Source organism: Chironomus tepperi, unplaced genomic scaffold, assembly GCF_022539635.2.
Source record: "Chironomus tepperi strain 1889 unplaced genomic scaffold, CSIRO-AGI_Ctep_v1 contig_354, whole genome shotgun sequence".
Taxonomy (NCBI): Eukaryota; Metazoa; Arthropoda; class Insecta; order Diptera; family Chironomidae; genus Chironomus; species Chironomus tepperi.
Window position 1 is genome coordinate 2,226,460 of NW_027226476.1, and position 14,263 is coordinate 2,240,722.

Below are 14,263 nucleotides of genomic sequence, written 5' to 3' on the forward strand. Positions count from 1 at the left end.
AAAACAACATAAATTCAGATTCAAAATTTTTTTATTAATTTCTTTTCTTAATTTTCGTCTTTTGCATGCACACATGATGCTTATTATTATCTAAAGTAATAACTAGGTAGATATAATTTTATATAATTTTTAGTTTTGTTTCAAATTGAACTTTATCTTTTTGTTAAAATTTTTAACTGCCATTAACGAGTGAACATAAATACCAATGTGCATTAAAAGTGCATCCATCAATTTTTGAGTAGCATTTTAAAATGACGATGGTCTATTCCTCGACTATTTCGTGTGGAAAAAAATTATTAACAGACTTAACCCATCTACAGATCAAAAATTTTTCTTTTCAAAGGATAATAAAATAATAATGTTAACTGATACAATTATAAGCAAAAATTGAAAGGCAAATAAAATGGAAAGTAAATAAAAAAAAGGCTCAGAAAAATTGATTCAATTTTTTCTTGCACACAAACTTTTCATTCTTAATAAGGAACGTTACTAAACAGATAACTGACACTCTCTCCGTTATGCGTTCTACGGACTGCTTCCGCAAACATCATCGAAACGTCGATACATTGAATTTTAGGACAGTCTTTCATGTGACCATCTTGTGGAATAGTATTTGTCACTACGACAGCTTCAAAGCATGCATTATTAATTCTGGAAATAGCTGGTCCACTAAAAATTCCATGAGTTAAAATTGCATAAATTTTAGTCGCGCCAGCTTCCATAAGTTTCTCAGCAGCGTGACATGTTGTACCACATGTATCAGCCATATCATCAACTAATATAGCAACTCTGTCTTTTACATCACCAACTAAAACCATCGATGCAACTTCATTGGCCTTCTTACGTTCTTTGTGAATCAAAGCGAATTCTACATTGAGTCTATCAGCAATCGATGTCACACGCTTGGCACCGCCAGCATCTGGTGACACAATAATTGAATTTCTCCATTCTGAAATATTCTCCTTAATCCACTTCAAAACTGCCGGTTCTGCATAAAGATTATCGACCGGAATATCAAAAAATCCCTAAAATATTTGTGTCATTAAATTATAATCGTTAGTGGTAAAAATCATAAAATTAAGTCAGAGGGATTAAAGTTAAATTCAAGGATTAAAAACCAAAAAGTTGATTCAATCTTTGAGTAACCAAAATTTACCTGTATTTGAGAAGCATGAAGATCCATAGTAATGATATGATCTGCGCCGGCGACGGAGAGCATGTTAGCTACTAATTTTGCCGAAATTGGAGCACGACTCTGTTAAATGCAATGACAACAACGATAAAAAGAGAAATCAAATTTCATCCAACAGAAAATTTATGCTTTTTTTTTAGAAAATCTAAATTATTAAACTAATAAAATTGTTTAACTAAGTTAATGTTATCACTTAAAAAAAAGAAGTTAATAGACAAAAGACAAGAGTAATTGTTAATTAAATATAACAAAAAAGCAATGATTGACAATGAAATTGAACTGTATTCGAACTTTTGTTTTTTTCTATCCTAATGACTTAGAATTGTCGTCTTGCACTAATTTAAATTTTGATTCATGCATTTCCTTAATTAACAGAACATAAAGTAAAGTAAAGTAAAAAAGAAATTAGAATATAAAAAATAGGATCTTCACCAAAAGGGAATGAACTGTTTTCTGTGAAGGCTTAAAGTGAATAATACATAAAATAGGACATAAGAACATGGAAAAAAAGCAATTGAAGTTGATAACGCAATTTACCGTAATCTATAAAAAGAAGAACAAAAAATTTCTGAATTAATACGTTTCATTTGAAATTGCTGCCATTGAAAATGACTTGAGCTTCCAAATTCTTCATAATAAGCGAAATTCTCAAATAAGTTTAATTAAAATTTTTGTTTTGTTTTCTCTCTTCTCAAAAAAGTGAATAATTGTAAATAACTAATATAATGATTATGATGCATTTTAAAAATGCAAATAATAAGGTATTAATAACACTGGTTGTTATTCAAAAAGAAACAATAAAACTCGTCACATCACGTGACATAAGCGCATTTTTGCTGACACATCCAAATGAGTCATAAAATTAGTTCCAAAAAAATTAATAATTTTAAGCAATTTAGACATAAAGTTAGGACATTAGAGTATGCAAAAATGCGCTAGAGTTAACTAAGGGTACAAAAAATTTGTCAGCAAATTAGTTAAATACAGTAAATTAAAGCAATTGCCAATTTTATTTTCCCCAGTACTCAGAATGGTCTCAATTTATCCTGATTTTTCATATTTTTTTTACTTAACATTCAGCATAATTTGTGTTAGTCTGTCATAAAACTTATTAAACACGAGACGATAAAGTAATTTGATTATGTGGAGGATAAAATTTCGATATGGAATCAATTTTATGTCTAACGAATGCAAGGAAATCTACAAAAACCATCCTGTGTGCTAAAGAAAGCTTCTCAAAAAAACAGAATCTGTTAAGTTCTTATTTATTTTGTTGGAATTGTATTAAAGACCGATTAATAAATCTCAACCGTTTATCTGATCAGCAATATCAGAAGAACGATTACTCACAGTATAAATTTCTGGCACATAATCCTATAAAAATATACATACATTTAAGAAAAATAAAGAAATTCAATTTTTTGTGGCAAAACAAAATGTTTAAAAATAATCGAATGATATTTTTTTGCTTGTTTATCTTAGGGAAATTTATCCGGTGCACAGGACGAATTTCGTATTTATACAAAAGATTCAACTTTAAATTATTAGGAATTTAGTTTAAGTTTTAAAGGTTTTCATGCCAAAAAGTGCAAGATTTTAATTCAATTTTGTTGTTTTTGTTAAAATCGATTCCTTCAAAAAACCTCAATTTTGTTAGATTTTTATACCTCTCAATTGAGAGCCAATATTAATTAAATTATTAAATTTTAATTTTTGGATTAAATCTGAAATTTAAATCAATAATTTCCGTTAAAAGTTAAAATTTTAATTTTGTCAAAAAAAAAAATAAGTTAGCTATTTCAAATTAAAAATTACCGTTAAAAAATTCTAAACTACAAAACCCGTTAAATCTCAATTGAGTGGTAATAAATTAAGTTCTATGATAAACTATGTAAACACATAATGCTTCTCAAAAAAAGAAAGTCAGAAACATATTGCTTCATAAAAATACGGTCACAAAAACATTGATAACGAAGATAGATTTATGTCAACTATTCTAAAAATGCATGCTTCAGACAATAAATAAACATAAAGCTTGTTTTGAGTGTGTGGAAATATTTTTTACATGATAAACTTCCTCTAAAACGACATTATTTTTGTGTGTAGTTAAAATACCTATTATGGTGAATTAATGAAACATATTTTTATCCATTAAAGATGAGATATTAAATTAAAAATTCTTTAAAAAACGTCAAAATTAATCTAAAAAAAATCAATCACCCGGAATTTCCACTCGTTCGACTTCTTCATCAGTTGAGCAAGTTTTTCATCTCCCGACTATTCATAGAGGTAGAGCAGATAATAAAATTGGCAACAAAACATATCCAAAAAAATATTTCGTCACAACAGTGCATTTATAAGTGTAGCAAATCACGACGTTAATCAATAAAGGAAACAGTCATGAGGTTATAAGAAACAGGAAAGTAAATTAGTTAAAATAATTAAACAAATGATTAAAAAAAAATATTTAAAAGGCTAAATGATAAGGAGGATCTTCATCCCCCAGCAACTAAAAGACGTCACAAAATAGTCTGTCTGTCAATGTAGCGGTCAATTAGTTCATGGGGGAACAGATAAGACATGTGTAGAATTTTCATTCTATAATAATAATAAATAAGAAATAGCACAATGTGAATCATCATCGATTAATGAATTTCACGAGATCTTAAATTTGTCCACATGCTTAACTCTTAAAATTTATGAACAAAATGCACGAAAAAATACTTCCACAATATTTCTTTTACGTTCAATTTCATAACATTAATAACATACGCGTAGAAAATATAAAGGAACGAAAGAAAAGAGTACATTAAAATAAAATATTTTTAAAGCCAATCACTTCTTCAAAAAATTATATTTAGAACTATATCTATACGATTTTAGATATTATCTATACTTATATCGGAAAAAAGTTCAAACCAAAACACGCGTTAAGAGGATATAATATAATTAAATAAGGATTTGAAAGCCATGAAAGATATTTAATAGAGAAAAGTAATGTAATTGATGATGATAATTGGCAACCTTAATGTTCTTACCTTATCCTTCTTATCTTGACGAGCGTAAGGGAAGCATGGAATTACAGCAGTCACTCTTGATGCGGATGCAATCTTGCACGCATTAATCATAATTAAAAGTTCCATCAAGTTGTCATTTATTTCACCAGAACCCGATTGTACTAAAATGTGCATTCAATGTCTCGTTATTGCAGGTATAATGTCCTTGAAACTTGCGTCAACTTACCGATATAAACATCTTCTCCACGTACAGATTCGCCTATTTCCACACTAAAAAGGAAGAAAGTGAAAAAGAAGAATCAATAAAATAATTTGTTGCAAATTTTCACCAACATCATAAATTGCACCACCATAAACCTTGAAAATTGTTAGGGTAGCATGACGCTATTGTTTCTATCTTTTGTGTATGCATGACATTCAAGGACTTTTTCTGAGTAGATTTCATAACAAAACAGGAAAACTTGCGAGAAAAACAAAAATATTTTTCTTTGAGTCAGTGACAGCGGAATGTTGCATCCTGATTCCCGCTAAAATTATCTCGTACGAATAGTGCATAAACATTACGTCAAGCCAATTTAATAATCATAAACAATATTTTAGCTGGTCATGAAATATTTTTCCTAAAACAACAGCATTATATTGAACAAACAATATTGATTTTGTATGTAGGAAGAAATGCAATGGAAAGTTTATGGCCGTTTATGCTTCGTACCTGTCTCTCGAATATCATATACCTGGCGACTTAGGGATTATTGCTGCATTTATTACACAGGAAGTTTTCAGCTTAATCAGCATATGGTTTTTTCCACATGTTGATGAAATTTGAATATATTCAACAACTAACTTTGTAGGCATGCAACACGATGATTTTATATGACAAGCATAAAGCAACATTCTATGCATTTCATCTTTATCATTTAATTTTGTTGAGGTTAATTTTTTTAATTTGCTTGATTGAAATTCATGCTACTCGTAATAAAGATGTCGAATTATTACAGACATAATAAAATGAGCATCTCTAGACGCAAAAGTACAGTTCAAGGTTAATAGAAATATAAAAATTCTAAATTTGCACTGAGCCTCAATTATTTTATGAAATTACTATAATCAAATTAAAACTAATCTTTCCATGACCATGTCCAGTCAATTGTTCTTGTCGATAAGATAGTGGTACAGTAGATTATGCTGGGAATCATGTGAAGCTTTGTGGTGATTTTTGTTTGAAAAAAAAATAATGAAAATTTTATAAATAAACTTACCATGTTTCTAAATTAGAGAACTTTTTCGTCACTACTTTGCCAAGATCGATGCCCAATCGGTCCACAATTCTTTGAGCCAAGTCAACATGACTACTTCCAGAAAACACTTTAATATTCGGCATATCTGTCGTTCCTACTGAATTTCTAAACTTATTATGAATGAATTTGAGTGAACTAATCCCGATTGATTGTTGTTATGGTTGTTATTGGCTGTTTCAACCCCCTTAGCTATACTCGTCAGGGGGACAGTTTGTTTATGATGTCAAGCATTCAAGGGGGATGTTTTTGTCATTTTATTGGGAAAGATAAGGTGTGAATAGGAGGATTCTAGGGATGTATAGGAACAAATATTTGTAGTGTGTGAATTAAGGTAACAATAACATGCTGGATAGACGTAATAGATGAATGACCCAAAAAGGATAGTTTTGTGCGCGAAACTTTCAAATTTTTCCGTTAAATCAGAAAATTTCTTTCGCTAATTTCAACTCTTCCTAAAGAGTCCTCTTAATTATTATGTTTTTAATGCTTACATAATTACTAATTGTTCATTATATTAGCCTAATACTGTTTAAACGTCATGATTTTATATCTCAAAATTAACGTCATTATAAATTTTGAATAGGAGTCTCGTTTTCCCATGGAAATTGTAAAAATTTGAAAACTGCCCTTTAATGCACGTTAATTAACAATATTAAAAAGTATTTAAAGTCTTCAAAATAAAATAAATGACCAGGCATAGATGAAATGTTATCATGCAACTATAAAACAGATAAATAATATGATAATTGACATCACTGACTTTGGAGCTTTTTGCAAGGGGACAAAATTTTAATGAAAATGGTAATCAATGGTTACTTTGATCAGAAATATTTTTTTAAAGCCAGAAAGTACACATTGATCTGTAAAAATTAAAGAAAATCCTTTTGGTCTACACTCCCTGTTCAATGAAACTGAAACTCAAGATAATAAAAACAATATTAGTCCACAAACCAAAGGAACCAATTTTTCGTCAAATACAACCCCTTGCATTAAGAGCAAATAAAGTAATTTTTTAATTCTTAAATATTTTTGAAATCATCACATTTTAAGCCTTTCGCGATGGCAGTAAACATGGCAGTTAGTCGTATTAAACGAGAATTTAAGGAAGTGAGTGATTGCATTTGATTAAAGAGCTTAAGAAGCTACTTTTAACTAAAAATTACAAAAATCCTTCAATTTTTCTTTATTTTGCACTTCTTATTTTTTTTAGGTCTTGAAAAGTGACGAAGTAAGTAGAAAGTTCATAATTAAGCCTATATCATAAATATCTAGTGAATATGAAATTGATTAATAATTGATTTACGTAGAAAATGTGAAAATTACCTAATTTTACTTGTTCCTCATTCATCATCCTTTTGTTTCGCAAATATTAACAGTATTTAAATGAACTGATGTAAATTCAGTCACAATCTATACTGTTTGTTGAAAATTCGCATAGTGATATTTTCAAATATTGATTACAATTCGCTTTGTCTACGTATTGAAAATTAAAATCAATGTAAATCTAGGAAAACAGAAAAACAAAACAAAAAAATAATTAAAATGTATTTATTTTATATTTTTAGATCGCCCAATGTTCAATAAAGCTCGAATTAGCTAATGATAGTTTTACAGAATTGAGAGGAGAAATAGCAGGTCCACCAGACACGCCATATGAAAAAGGAACTTTCTTATTAGAAATTCATGTCCCCGAAACATACCCCTTCAATCCTCCAAAAGTTAAGTTTATCACTAAGATTTGGCATCCAAATATTAGTTCCGTTACTGGGGCAATTTGTCTGGACATTCTTAAAGACAATTGGGCAGCAGCAATGACTCTACGTACCGTACTTCTTAGTCTTCAAGCTTTATTAGCTGCAGCTGAACCTGACGATCCACAAGATGCAGTCGTTGCTAATCAATATAAGGAAAATTATGAAATGTTTTGCAAAACGGCTAAGGTATGACTATTTCCTTAAACTCTCTACGCTTCATATGTATCATATATGTAATCATTGCAGCATTGGACGAACGTTTATGCAAAAGGTCCACACAAATTTCCAGATTTCGATGCTAAAGTTCAAAGACTTCGCGATATGGGAGTGAATGACTTTGATGCCAGAGCCGCACTAAGTAGACACAACTGGGATATTAATTTAGCAACAAATGATATATTTTGATTAAATCTACGCAATAATTCTATTGTTCATGTTTCATAAAAGATATTGAGGTGAATTTTTTTTCGATTACTTTTTTTTACGATTAAATAAATACACATCTTTTAGTGCTTATTATTTCATTTATTTTCGGGAGACGAAAAATTTGTTTTGCAAAGTTAAATCTTTTATGTTTCTTTTTTCTGTCATTTTTATCTTCACCCACGGATATTCTCTAATTTCTCTATAATCATTAATAGAAATTTACTTCTTATTTTCCCCAATGTATAATGTAAATAAATTAGTGTCGTCTAAAGTCGATTTAAAATAAAAACTTTCATATAATTATTATTACAAAAAAATTTGTGCCTAGTTCAAGAATTCTTATTTTTGCTTAATAACTTTGGTCGTGACATTGCGATGCTTCAGTGCCTCTTTCCATTCGTTCTCTAATTTTATATAAATTCCACCTTGCTGATACGTTTGGAAATCTTTTGTCTGATCTGCTACTCCTATGCCTGTTTTCTTCGTTACTATCGACATTATCTGAAATATTAAATACTTTATTAAATTGATTCTATCAAAAACCTTTCCGTACCTACCTGTTTCATAGCTCTTTCTTCAAATTCTCGTTGGTTGTCTTGATTACTTCTTGCTGACAAATTTGCAGACCAACTTCGACATCCAGTTTTCAAACGTCTTTTATATCCAGATTTATATTGTGTACGAGATGCTGCGCCGCATTCAGATTCCTCACCATCACTGCTACTTGTACTAGTTGATGTTTGTCGAACCTGAAGTGCATAATCACTTGATTCCGTTTCGCTTGATGAATCTGGCTGAATTGGTTGTTGTACTCGGAATTTACGGTTATTAAAGCGAATGTCTAAAATTGAAATTATTTTATGTAGCATGTAGGAATTTTTGAGTTACTTTAATAGTACCTTCAATATGTAATGACGGCAAAATTCCCTGACGAACTCTACTGTTTAATATTGACATTCCGTTCCACCAAGGTTCATTTGAATTACTAGCAGATGATGAACGTGATGTTGGCGGTGACTCAAACATTGATAAATTATTTTCAGACACTTGATTCACAAGATTCAATATTGCACGATCTCTAAAATATTTTTTGACAGTTAAACACGTGGACAAAAAAGAAATTCAAATTTTAATCCTTGGATTAAAAATTTAATCTTGAGATTAAAAAATCTTTGGATTAAGCATTTACCTATCATTTTCAGCAACAACGCAATGTTCTCGATATTGACATCCATTGAATGGAGAAGTAACACTTTCAAATCTGTATGCTAGCTGCAATCCACAGCATGGATATCTTCCGATTTTACCAGTTTCATTGGGATTTCCAGACGTCAAAAATTGAGGGGGTTCAGGATGAAACATGCACCATTGTAATTGCGATGCTGGAAAATGAGTTTCACAAATTGAACAATAAAGGAAGTGACATGTTGCCCATAATCTCCAATATGTTTTTCGCCAGCTTCTCAATTCCTTGTATAAATTTGAGACGTAGTTTGAGAGACTCCAATTTGTGTCACGAACATGCGAACTTATAATTTGTCCCCAACGATTTAATTTCATATTACTGGAAACGCAATGGACATAGGTGGAGACTGTTTGTGTAACATACTTTCCACATTTAATGCATCGAAATAGACCTGCTAAACTTGCATAATGTCCACGAAGTGATTGGGCCTCTACCTCGCACAAGCTCTGTATCAATTTGCAAAACAAGCGTGGCTGAATGCGATCTTTCTTGTCCTTGACCATTTCAAGCTCTAAGTTTGTGAACATGGCAGCTAAACGTGATATAATGTTATCATTCAAGCATCCTAAATTTGGTGATATTTTAACAACATCAGATAAGTGTGCATGGCAATAAGAAAGGCAGTCGAGAAGCAATGGTTCCATTTGAAGGAAACTAGCTGATACCAAAATGGGAATGACATTGGAAGCATTTAATTTTGGCCAATTATCTTGTGATGCCAATGTTTCCTTTTTAACCCATTTGATGAGCCAATCAAAAATATCTAAATCACAATGTACGGATATATCCATGTCCTCGAGTCGTTGTCCGCTTGTAATATCAGCAAAATATCCCATTTTGGATATTAATAGTTTTTGAGGGCATGTAAAGTCACGCGAGACTCCTTTCACTTCATCGCACACGTGAATCGTCAATTCTGGTTCGCTCAGCGATTTTGTTTGATCTATAACCAGCGGTGATTTCTTCCTTAAACTCTTTTGACTGAATATTATGCTTCCATTATGTTCTATGGAATTCGTTTTCTTTTCGCCACTACTGCTGCTCATTGATTTTTGATTTGGTGGAATTTGTTTGATTTTTCCTAAATTTGTACCACTTGTGCTTGGATTTTGGGCATTTTGTGTATGCTGAATGGCCAATTGAGATGATGGTGTGATGACATGATTCTTATTCTGTAGAACTGGTTGTTGTTGTTGTGAGATGTATGGAAGTAATGAATCTAAAATACCTTGTCCTAAAACTTCATCTAATTTCTCAGTCAATGTTGGATTAAGGTTCGGGAATAAATTATCACAGCTTTCACCAACTTTCGACTTTAGGGATACATTCTTGCCTCCTTTTGCTGATCGCTTTCGTTTTATAATCATATCCTCTTTACTTCCATCTACAATTTTTATATTGCTACAGAAGGATGTATCGGCTATGCTTTTATACTTTCGCATCAGATTGTTGACTAAATCATTTTTTGAAAGCTGCTCAAAATTAAAGTTTGGATTTTTAGATTGCTTGTCTAATGTATCATTCACGTTGACACTTAATTTGAGAAAATGCAGGAAGTCATGCATTGAAATCACTCCGACATTGTTCTGCTCAGCATCAGGGATGTTATCTTCTTTAACGTTGGTAGTTAATGACATGTTTTTGAAGATTTCATTTAATTTAGAAAAATTGAAATAGAAAACTTATGCAAATTTTGAAGAATCAACAAAAAACGGTTACTATGGTTTCAAACGGTTAAAATTCAAAAAATTCAAAATTTGAATTCAAATTTAATTTTGCAATAATGCGCTAAAATGCGATGTAAGCGGGAAGAGTCTTAATTTTATGTTTCGCAATTTTTACGTATTTAATTAGTTTAAAATGAATAATATAGGAAAAATCCAATCTGTTGCTGTTCGCAACTTTATGTAAGTGATAATTATTAAAATCAGTGAATATAACACTGTAATTTCAACATCTTATGAATTTGTTTATTGTTTAGAACATACGATGAACTTAAATTTATTCCTGGAAGCTACTTGAATATAATTATTGGACCAAATGGAACTGGAAAGTCTTCAATTATTGCTGCAATCATTCTGGGATGTGGAGGAAAGCCGAGTATTTTGTCAAGAGCTAAAGATGTAAGATCCAGTAAATTTACTCGATTGCAAAAAAACTTAATTAAAATTATTTTATTAGGTATCTGATTATGTTAAAAATGGAAAGGTCAAAGCCAATATTGAAGTTGAATTGATTAAGAATGACAATGGGGATACAACAATATTCAGCAGAACTTTTGATAAGGATTCAAAAGAAATTTTTAAGATTGATGGAGAGAAAGTATCTGCCAAAGTTTATTCTGAAACTGTCAAGAGCAAGTACAACATTCATGTTGACAATTTGTGCATGTTTCTTCCTCAAGATCGAGTTCAAGATTTCACAAAATTAAATCCACAAGAAATTCTTTACAATACACAAACAAGTGTCTGTTCTCAAGAAATTATCGATACATTCGAATCATTAAAACAGAAAAGAGAACAACAAAAAAATTTGACAAAATCCAATATTGACATGCAAGTCCAATTAGAAGATCATATCAATCGTAATAATCAACTTCATTCATTAATTGAAAATAGTAAGTTGAAGGATAATTTGCTAAAGGAACTCGACATGCACAAGAAGAAACATAATTGGCTTGAATATGATAGAATTAAGGCAAGATATGATGAAGCTGCTAACGATGTCAAAATTTTACATGAATCGATTGAAAATAAGAAAGCATTGTTGAAGCCATTAGAAAAGCGACAAGCTGAAATTGCAGGAACTAAGAAAAATCTTCAAGCTTCAATATCTAAAAGTGAAGCATTAATGGTTCAATGTACAACCGATACTGATAAGCTACTTGAAACGTCAACTAATCTAGAAAGTGATATAAGTCGAGTAAAACAGGATTTTCGTAATGCTGTAACTAATGCCAAAACTCATGAAAAAGATATTAAGGAACATGAATTTCTTGTGTCTTTAGATAGAAAAGAATATGAAGAAGCTGAACAAAATCTGCAAGAGGAAGGGGATGTTAATGCTACGATACATAAATATGATAATAGTATGAGAAAGAATAAGGCTCATATTGAAGATATAATGCAAAAGATGGAAACTATGAATAGAAATCTTGAGGAAAATATTATCCCACAAATCAATAATTCCAAACGAAAGATCGAACAAATGAAAGATACAGGACGTCAACGATTTAATATTCTTCGATCAAAATTTGAGGATGCATATCAAGCATATCAGTGGCTAGACTCTAATCGCAACAAGTTTCGTGGACATATTTATAATCCAATAATTACTGAAATCACAGTCACTGATAAAAAATATGCAAAATATGTAGAAAATACCATTGCCAATCGTGATTTTGAGACATTCCTATGTACAAACAAGGAGGATATGAAAGATCTTATTGTCAAGTTCCGAAATGAACTGAAACTTAATGTTAATGTTGGATACACAGATCCTGATGAAACTCTTCGCTATCAAACGGAAATTCCACTAGATCGTAATCTTAAAAATTTGGGAATTTTTGCATTTGTTCTCGATGTCATTGATGGACCGATTCCAGTTCTTAATTATCTTTGCTCTCTCTACAGAATTCATAATACAGCAATTGGAAATGACAAAACGTCACAATGTGCTAGTCAAATACCTGATAATGTCAATGTTTTCTTCTCAACTAATCATCGATTTGTTGTTAATATATCTGCATATTCAGGAAAGAAAAGCACATCTTCAGGTGAAATATTTGCCAGAAATATTCTAAACGTTGGTATCGATCAGGATCTGTTGAAACAAGAAGAAGAACGGTAAGTTTAAATTTGAAGTTTTATTTTCGTTAAAAACGTTCAGTAGTTCATAATTCAAGTCAATTCAGTTCATTTTTAATTTAAAATGTCCGTTATAAATTTTATATTAATTCTATTTTTTTAACAGTTTACAAAGATTGATAGAGAAGGCTGAAGAGATCAAATCACAACGAATTCCATTGCAACAAAGAATTAAAACCATAGAAGAGCAACAAAACGAACTGCGCAACCAAAAGAATGTTCTTAATGGAAAAATTAGAAATCTCAAGACAATTGAAAATAAATTGAAAAAGAAGGAAGCAGAGCTTGAGATTTTAAGAAATCATAAAATTGATATTAATGAGGAACGAAAGAAGAGCAAAAATAAGATTGACAAGATAATAGCAGCAATTCTTGCAAACAATTTAAAAGTTTGTCAAACACTTGAAAGGTACAAAGAATGTCAAGTTCAAAATCTTCTAGCCAGAAAGAAGCTACAAGTATTCGATGATAGTACTGGAAATGTAGATGGACAAATTGATAAATTAAAATATGACTTGAATAAAGTTGAAGAGACATTAAGACGCGCTAATAATTCATCTCATTCACTTCAAGAAGAAATGAATAGAAAGAAGGAAGCTGCTATGAAAGAAACTGATGGACAATCACCTAATGACCGAAAATTTAAGTACAAGGATGATTTTAGCAAATTACCTGACACTCCAGAAGCACTTTTGGATAAAATCTTCGAAATGCAAGGCAGAATTGATTGTATTCGAGGTGTTGATCCGAAAGTTTTAGTTGAATATGAGGAGAGAAAACAGATCATTGAAGAATTGGAGCATCAATTAAAAAGTGAATATGACAGAACAGTACATCTTGATAAGGAATTAAAACTTTTGCATAGTAAATGGTTTCCGGAAATTGAACGTATTGTCGAGACTATAAATAACAACTTTTCAACTTTCTTTGCCAAAATGGGCTTTGTTGGAGAAGTTGAGTTGATAAGAAAGGAAGAACATGATTATAATGATTATGGAATTCAAATTCGAGTACAATATCGTGATAATGAAAAGTTGCAAGCATTAAATAGACATGTGCAATCAGGTGGAGAACGTGCTGTTGCTATTGCCATTTATACATTAAGTCTGCAACATCTTACGGTCGTTCCATTTCGTTGTGTTGATGAAATTAATCAAGGAATGGATCCCAAAAATGAACGAAAAATATTCCAAATGCTCGTTGACATTACTTGCCAACCTGGCCAATCACAGTATTTTTTTGTCACACCAAAACTGTTGCCTAAATTACCGTACAATGATCTTATGACTGTTAGTATAGTTCATAATGGAAAATATATTGAAGATTCGTATGTCTTCATGAAGTGATGCATTCCTTATCAACTAACTTATTTAAAGCTTGTTATGTACTTATAAGAAAATATTTTGAGAATAAAAATAACTTTCAAATGAAATAAGATTTTTTGTCATTATTTTAACGGTTTTT

General features: G+C 30.7%; 4 protein-coding genes across 6 annotated transcripts; 2 read left to right on the forward strand and 2 right to left on the reverse strand.

Moving 5' to 3' along the window:
• Window positions 1-13: 13 nt before the first annotated feature.
• Prps (phosphoribosyl pyrophosphate synthetase) lies at window positions 14-5,701 on the reverse strand. Of its 3 annotated transcripts, none has more exons than XM_070645395.1 (6): window positions 5,469-5,701; window positions 4,436-4,479; window positions 4,231-4,370; window positions 2,543-2,566; window positions 1,157-1,255; window positions 14-1,025 (listed from the first exon to the last, which is right to left on the reverse strand). In XM_070645395.1, exons 1-6 carry the CDS (start codon window positions 5,588-5,590, stop codon window positions 474-476), a joined length of 981 nt encoding a protein of 326 aa, XP_070501496.1. In that variant the 5' UTR covers window positions 5,591-5,701; the 3' UTR covers window positions 14-473. The 3 variants fall into 3 exon arrangements, with proteins under 3 accessions (XP_070501496.1, XP_070501495.1, XP_070501497.1); XM_070645394.1 differs by lacking the exon at window positions 2,543-2,566 and adding an exon at window positions 3,413-3,469; XM_070645396.1 differs by lacking the exon at window positions 2,543-2,566 and having other exon boundaries at window positions 5,469-5,698.
• Window positions 5,702-6,467: 766 nt separating this feature from the next.
• Window positions 6,468-7,780, forward strand: Ubc4 (ubiquitin conjugating enzyme 4). Its single transcript, XM_070645397.1, has 4 exons — window positions 6,468-6,614; window positions 6,718-6,735; window positions 7,073-7,447; window positions 7,508-7,780. The coding sequence occupies exons 1-4, from the start codon at window positions 6,567-6,569 to the stop codon at window positions 7,664-7,666; spliced, it is 600 nt and encodes a 199-aa protein (XP_070501498.1). The 5' UTR covers window positions 6,468-6,566; the 3' UTR covers window positions 7,667-7,780.
• A 19-nt stretch (window positions 7,781-7,799) lies between these two features.
• Window positions 7,800-10,579, reverse strand: LOC139094362 (SANT and BTB domain regulator of class switch recombination). The gene is made up of 4 exons (XM_070645392.1): window positions 8,877-10,579; window positions 8,587-8,765; window positions 8,245-8,528; window positions 7,800-8,188 (listed from the first exon to the last, which is right to left on the reverse strand). Exons 1-4 carry the CDS (start codon window positions 10,568-10,570, stop codon window positions 8,027-8,029), a joined length of 2,319 nt encoding a protein of 772 aa, XP_070501493.1. The 5' UTR covers window positions 10,571-10,579; the 3' UTR covers window positions 7,800-8,026.
• A 139-nt stretch (window positions 10,580-10,718) lies between these two features.
• SMC5 (structural maintenance of chromosomes 5) lies at window positions 10,719-14,225 on the forward strand. The gene is made up of 4 exons (XM_070645391.1): window positions 10,719-10,840; window positions 10,915-11,056; window positions 11,115-12,778; window positions 12,906-14,225. The coding sequence occupies exons 1-4, from the start codon at window positions 10,794-10,796 to the stop codon at window positions 14,143-14,145; spliced, it is 3,093 nt and encodes a 1,030-aa protein (XP_070501492.1). The 5' UTR covers window positions 10,719-10,793; the 3' UTR covers window positions 14,146-14,225.
• The last annotated feature ends 38 nt before the right edge of the window (window positions 14,226-14,263 follow it).

Coding starts and splice junctions, on each gene's coding strand:
- Prps (XM_070645394.1), bottom strand. CDS start 5,590: ATGCCGAATATTAAAGTGTTTTCTGGAAGTAGTCATGTTGACTTGGCT. Junction 4,480..5,468: donor TTCTCTAATTTAGAAACATG/GTAAGTTTATTT, acceptor CTTCCTTTTTAG/TGTGGAAATAGGCGAATCTG. Junction 4,371..4,435: donor TGGAGAAGATGTTTATATCG/GTAAGTTGACGC, acceptor TGCACATTTTAG/TACAATCGGGTTCTGGTGAA.
- Ubc4 (XM_070645397.1), top strand. CDS start 6,567: ATGGCAGTAAACATGGCAGTTAGTCGTATTAAACGAGAATTTAAGGAA. Junction 7,448..7,507: donor TGTTTTGCAAAACGGCTAAG/GTATGACTATTT, acceptor TAATCATTGCAG/CATTGGACGAACGTTTATGC.
- LOC139094362 (XM_070645392.1), bottom strand. CDS start 10,570: ATGTCATTAACTACCAACGTTAAAGAAGATAACATCCCTGATGCTGAG. Junction 8,529..8,586: donor GCCGTCATTACATATTGAAG/GTACTATTAAAG, acceptor TTTCAATTTTAG/ACATTCGCTTTAATAACCGT. Junction 8,189..8,244: donor AAGAAAGAGCTATGAAACAG/GTAGGTACGGAA, acceptor TTAATATTTCAG/ATAATGTCGATAGTAACGAA.
- SMC5 (XM_070645391.1), top strand. CDS start 10,794: ATGAATAATATAGGAAAAATCCAATCTGTTGCTGTTCGCAACTTTAT. Junction 11,057..11,114: donor TTTTGTCAAGAGCTAAAGAT/GTAAGATCCAGT, acceptor TTATTTTATTAG/GTATCTGATTATGTTAAAAA. Junction 12,779..12,905: donor TTGAAACAAGAAGAAGAACG/GTAAGTTTAAAT, acceptor TTTTTTTAACAG/TTTACAAAGATTGATAGAGA.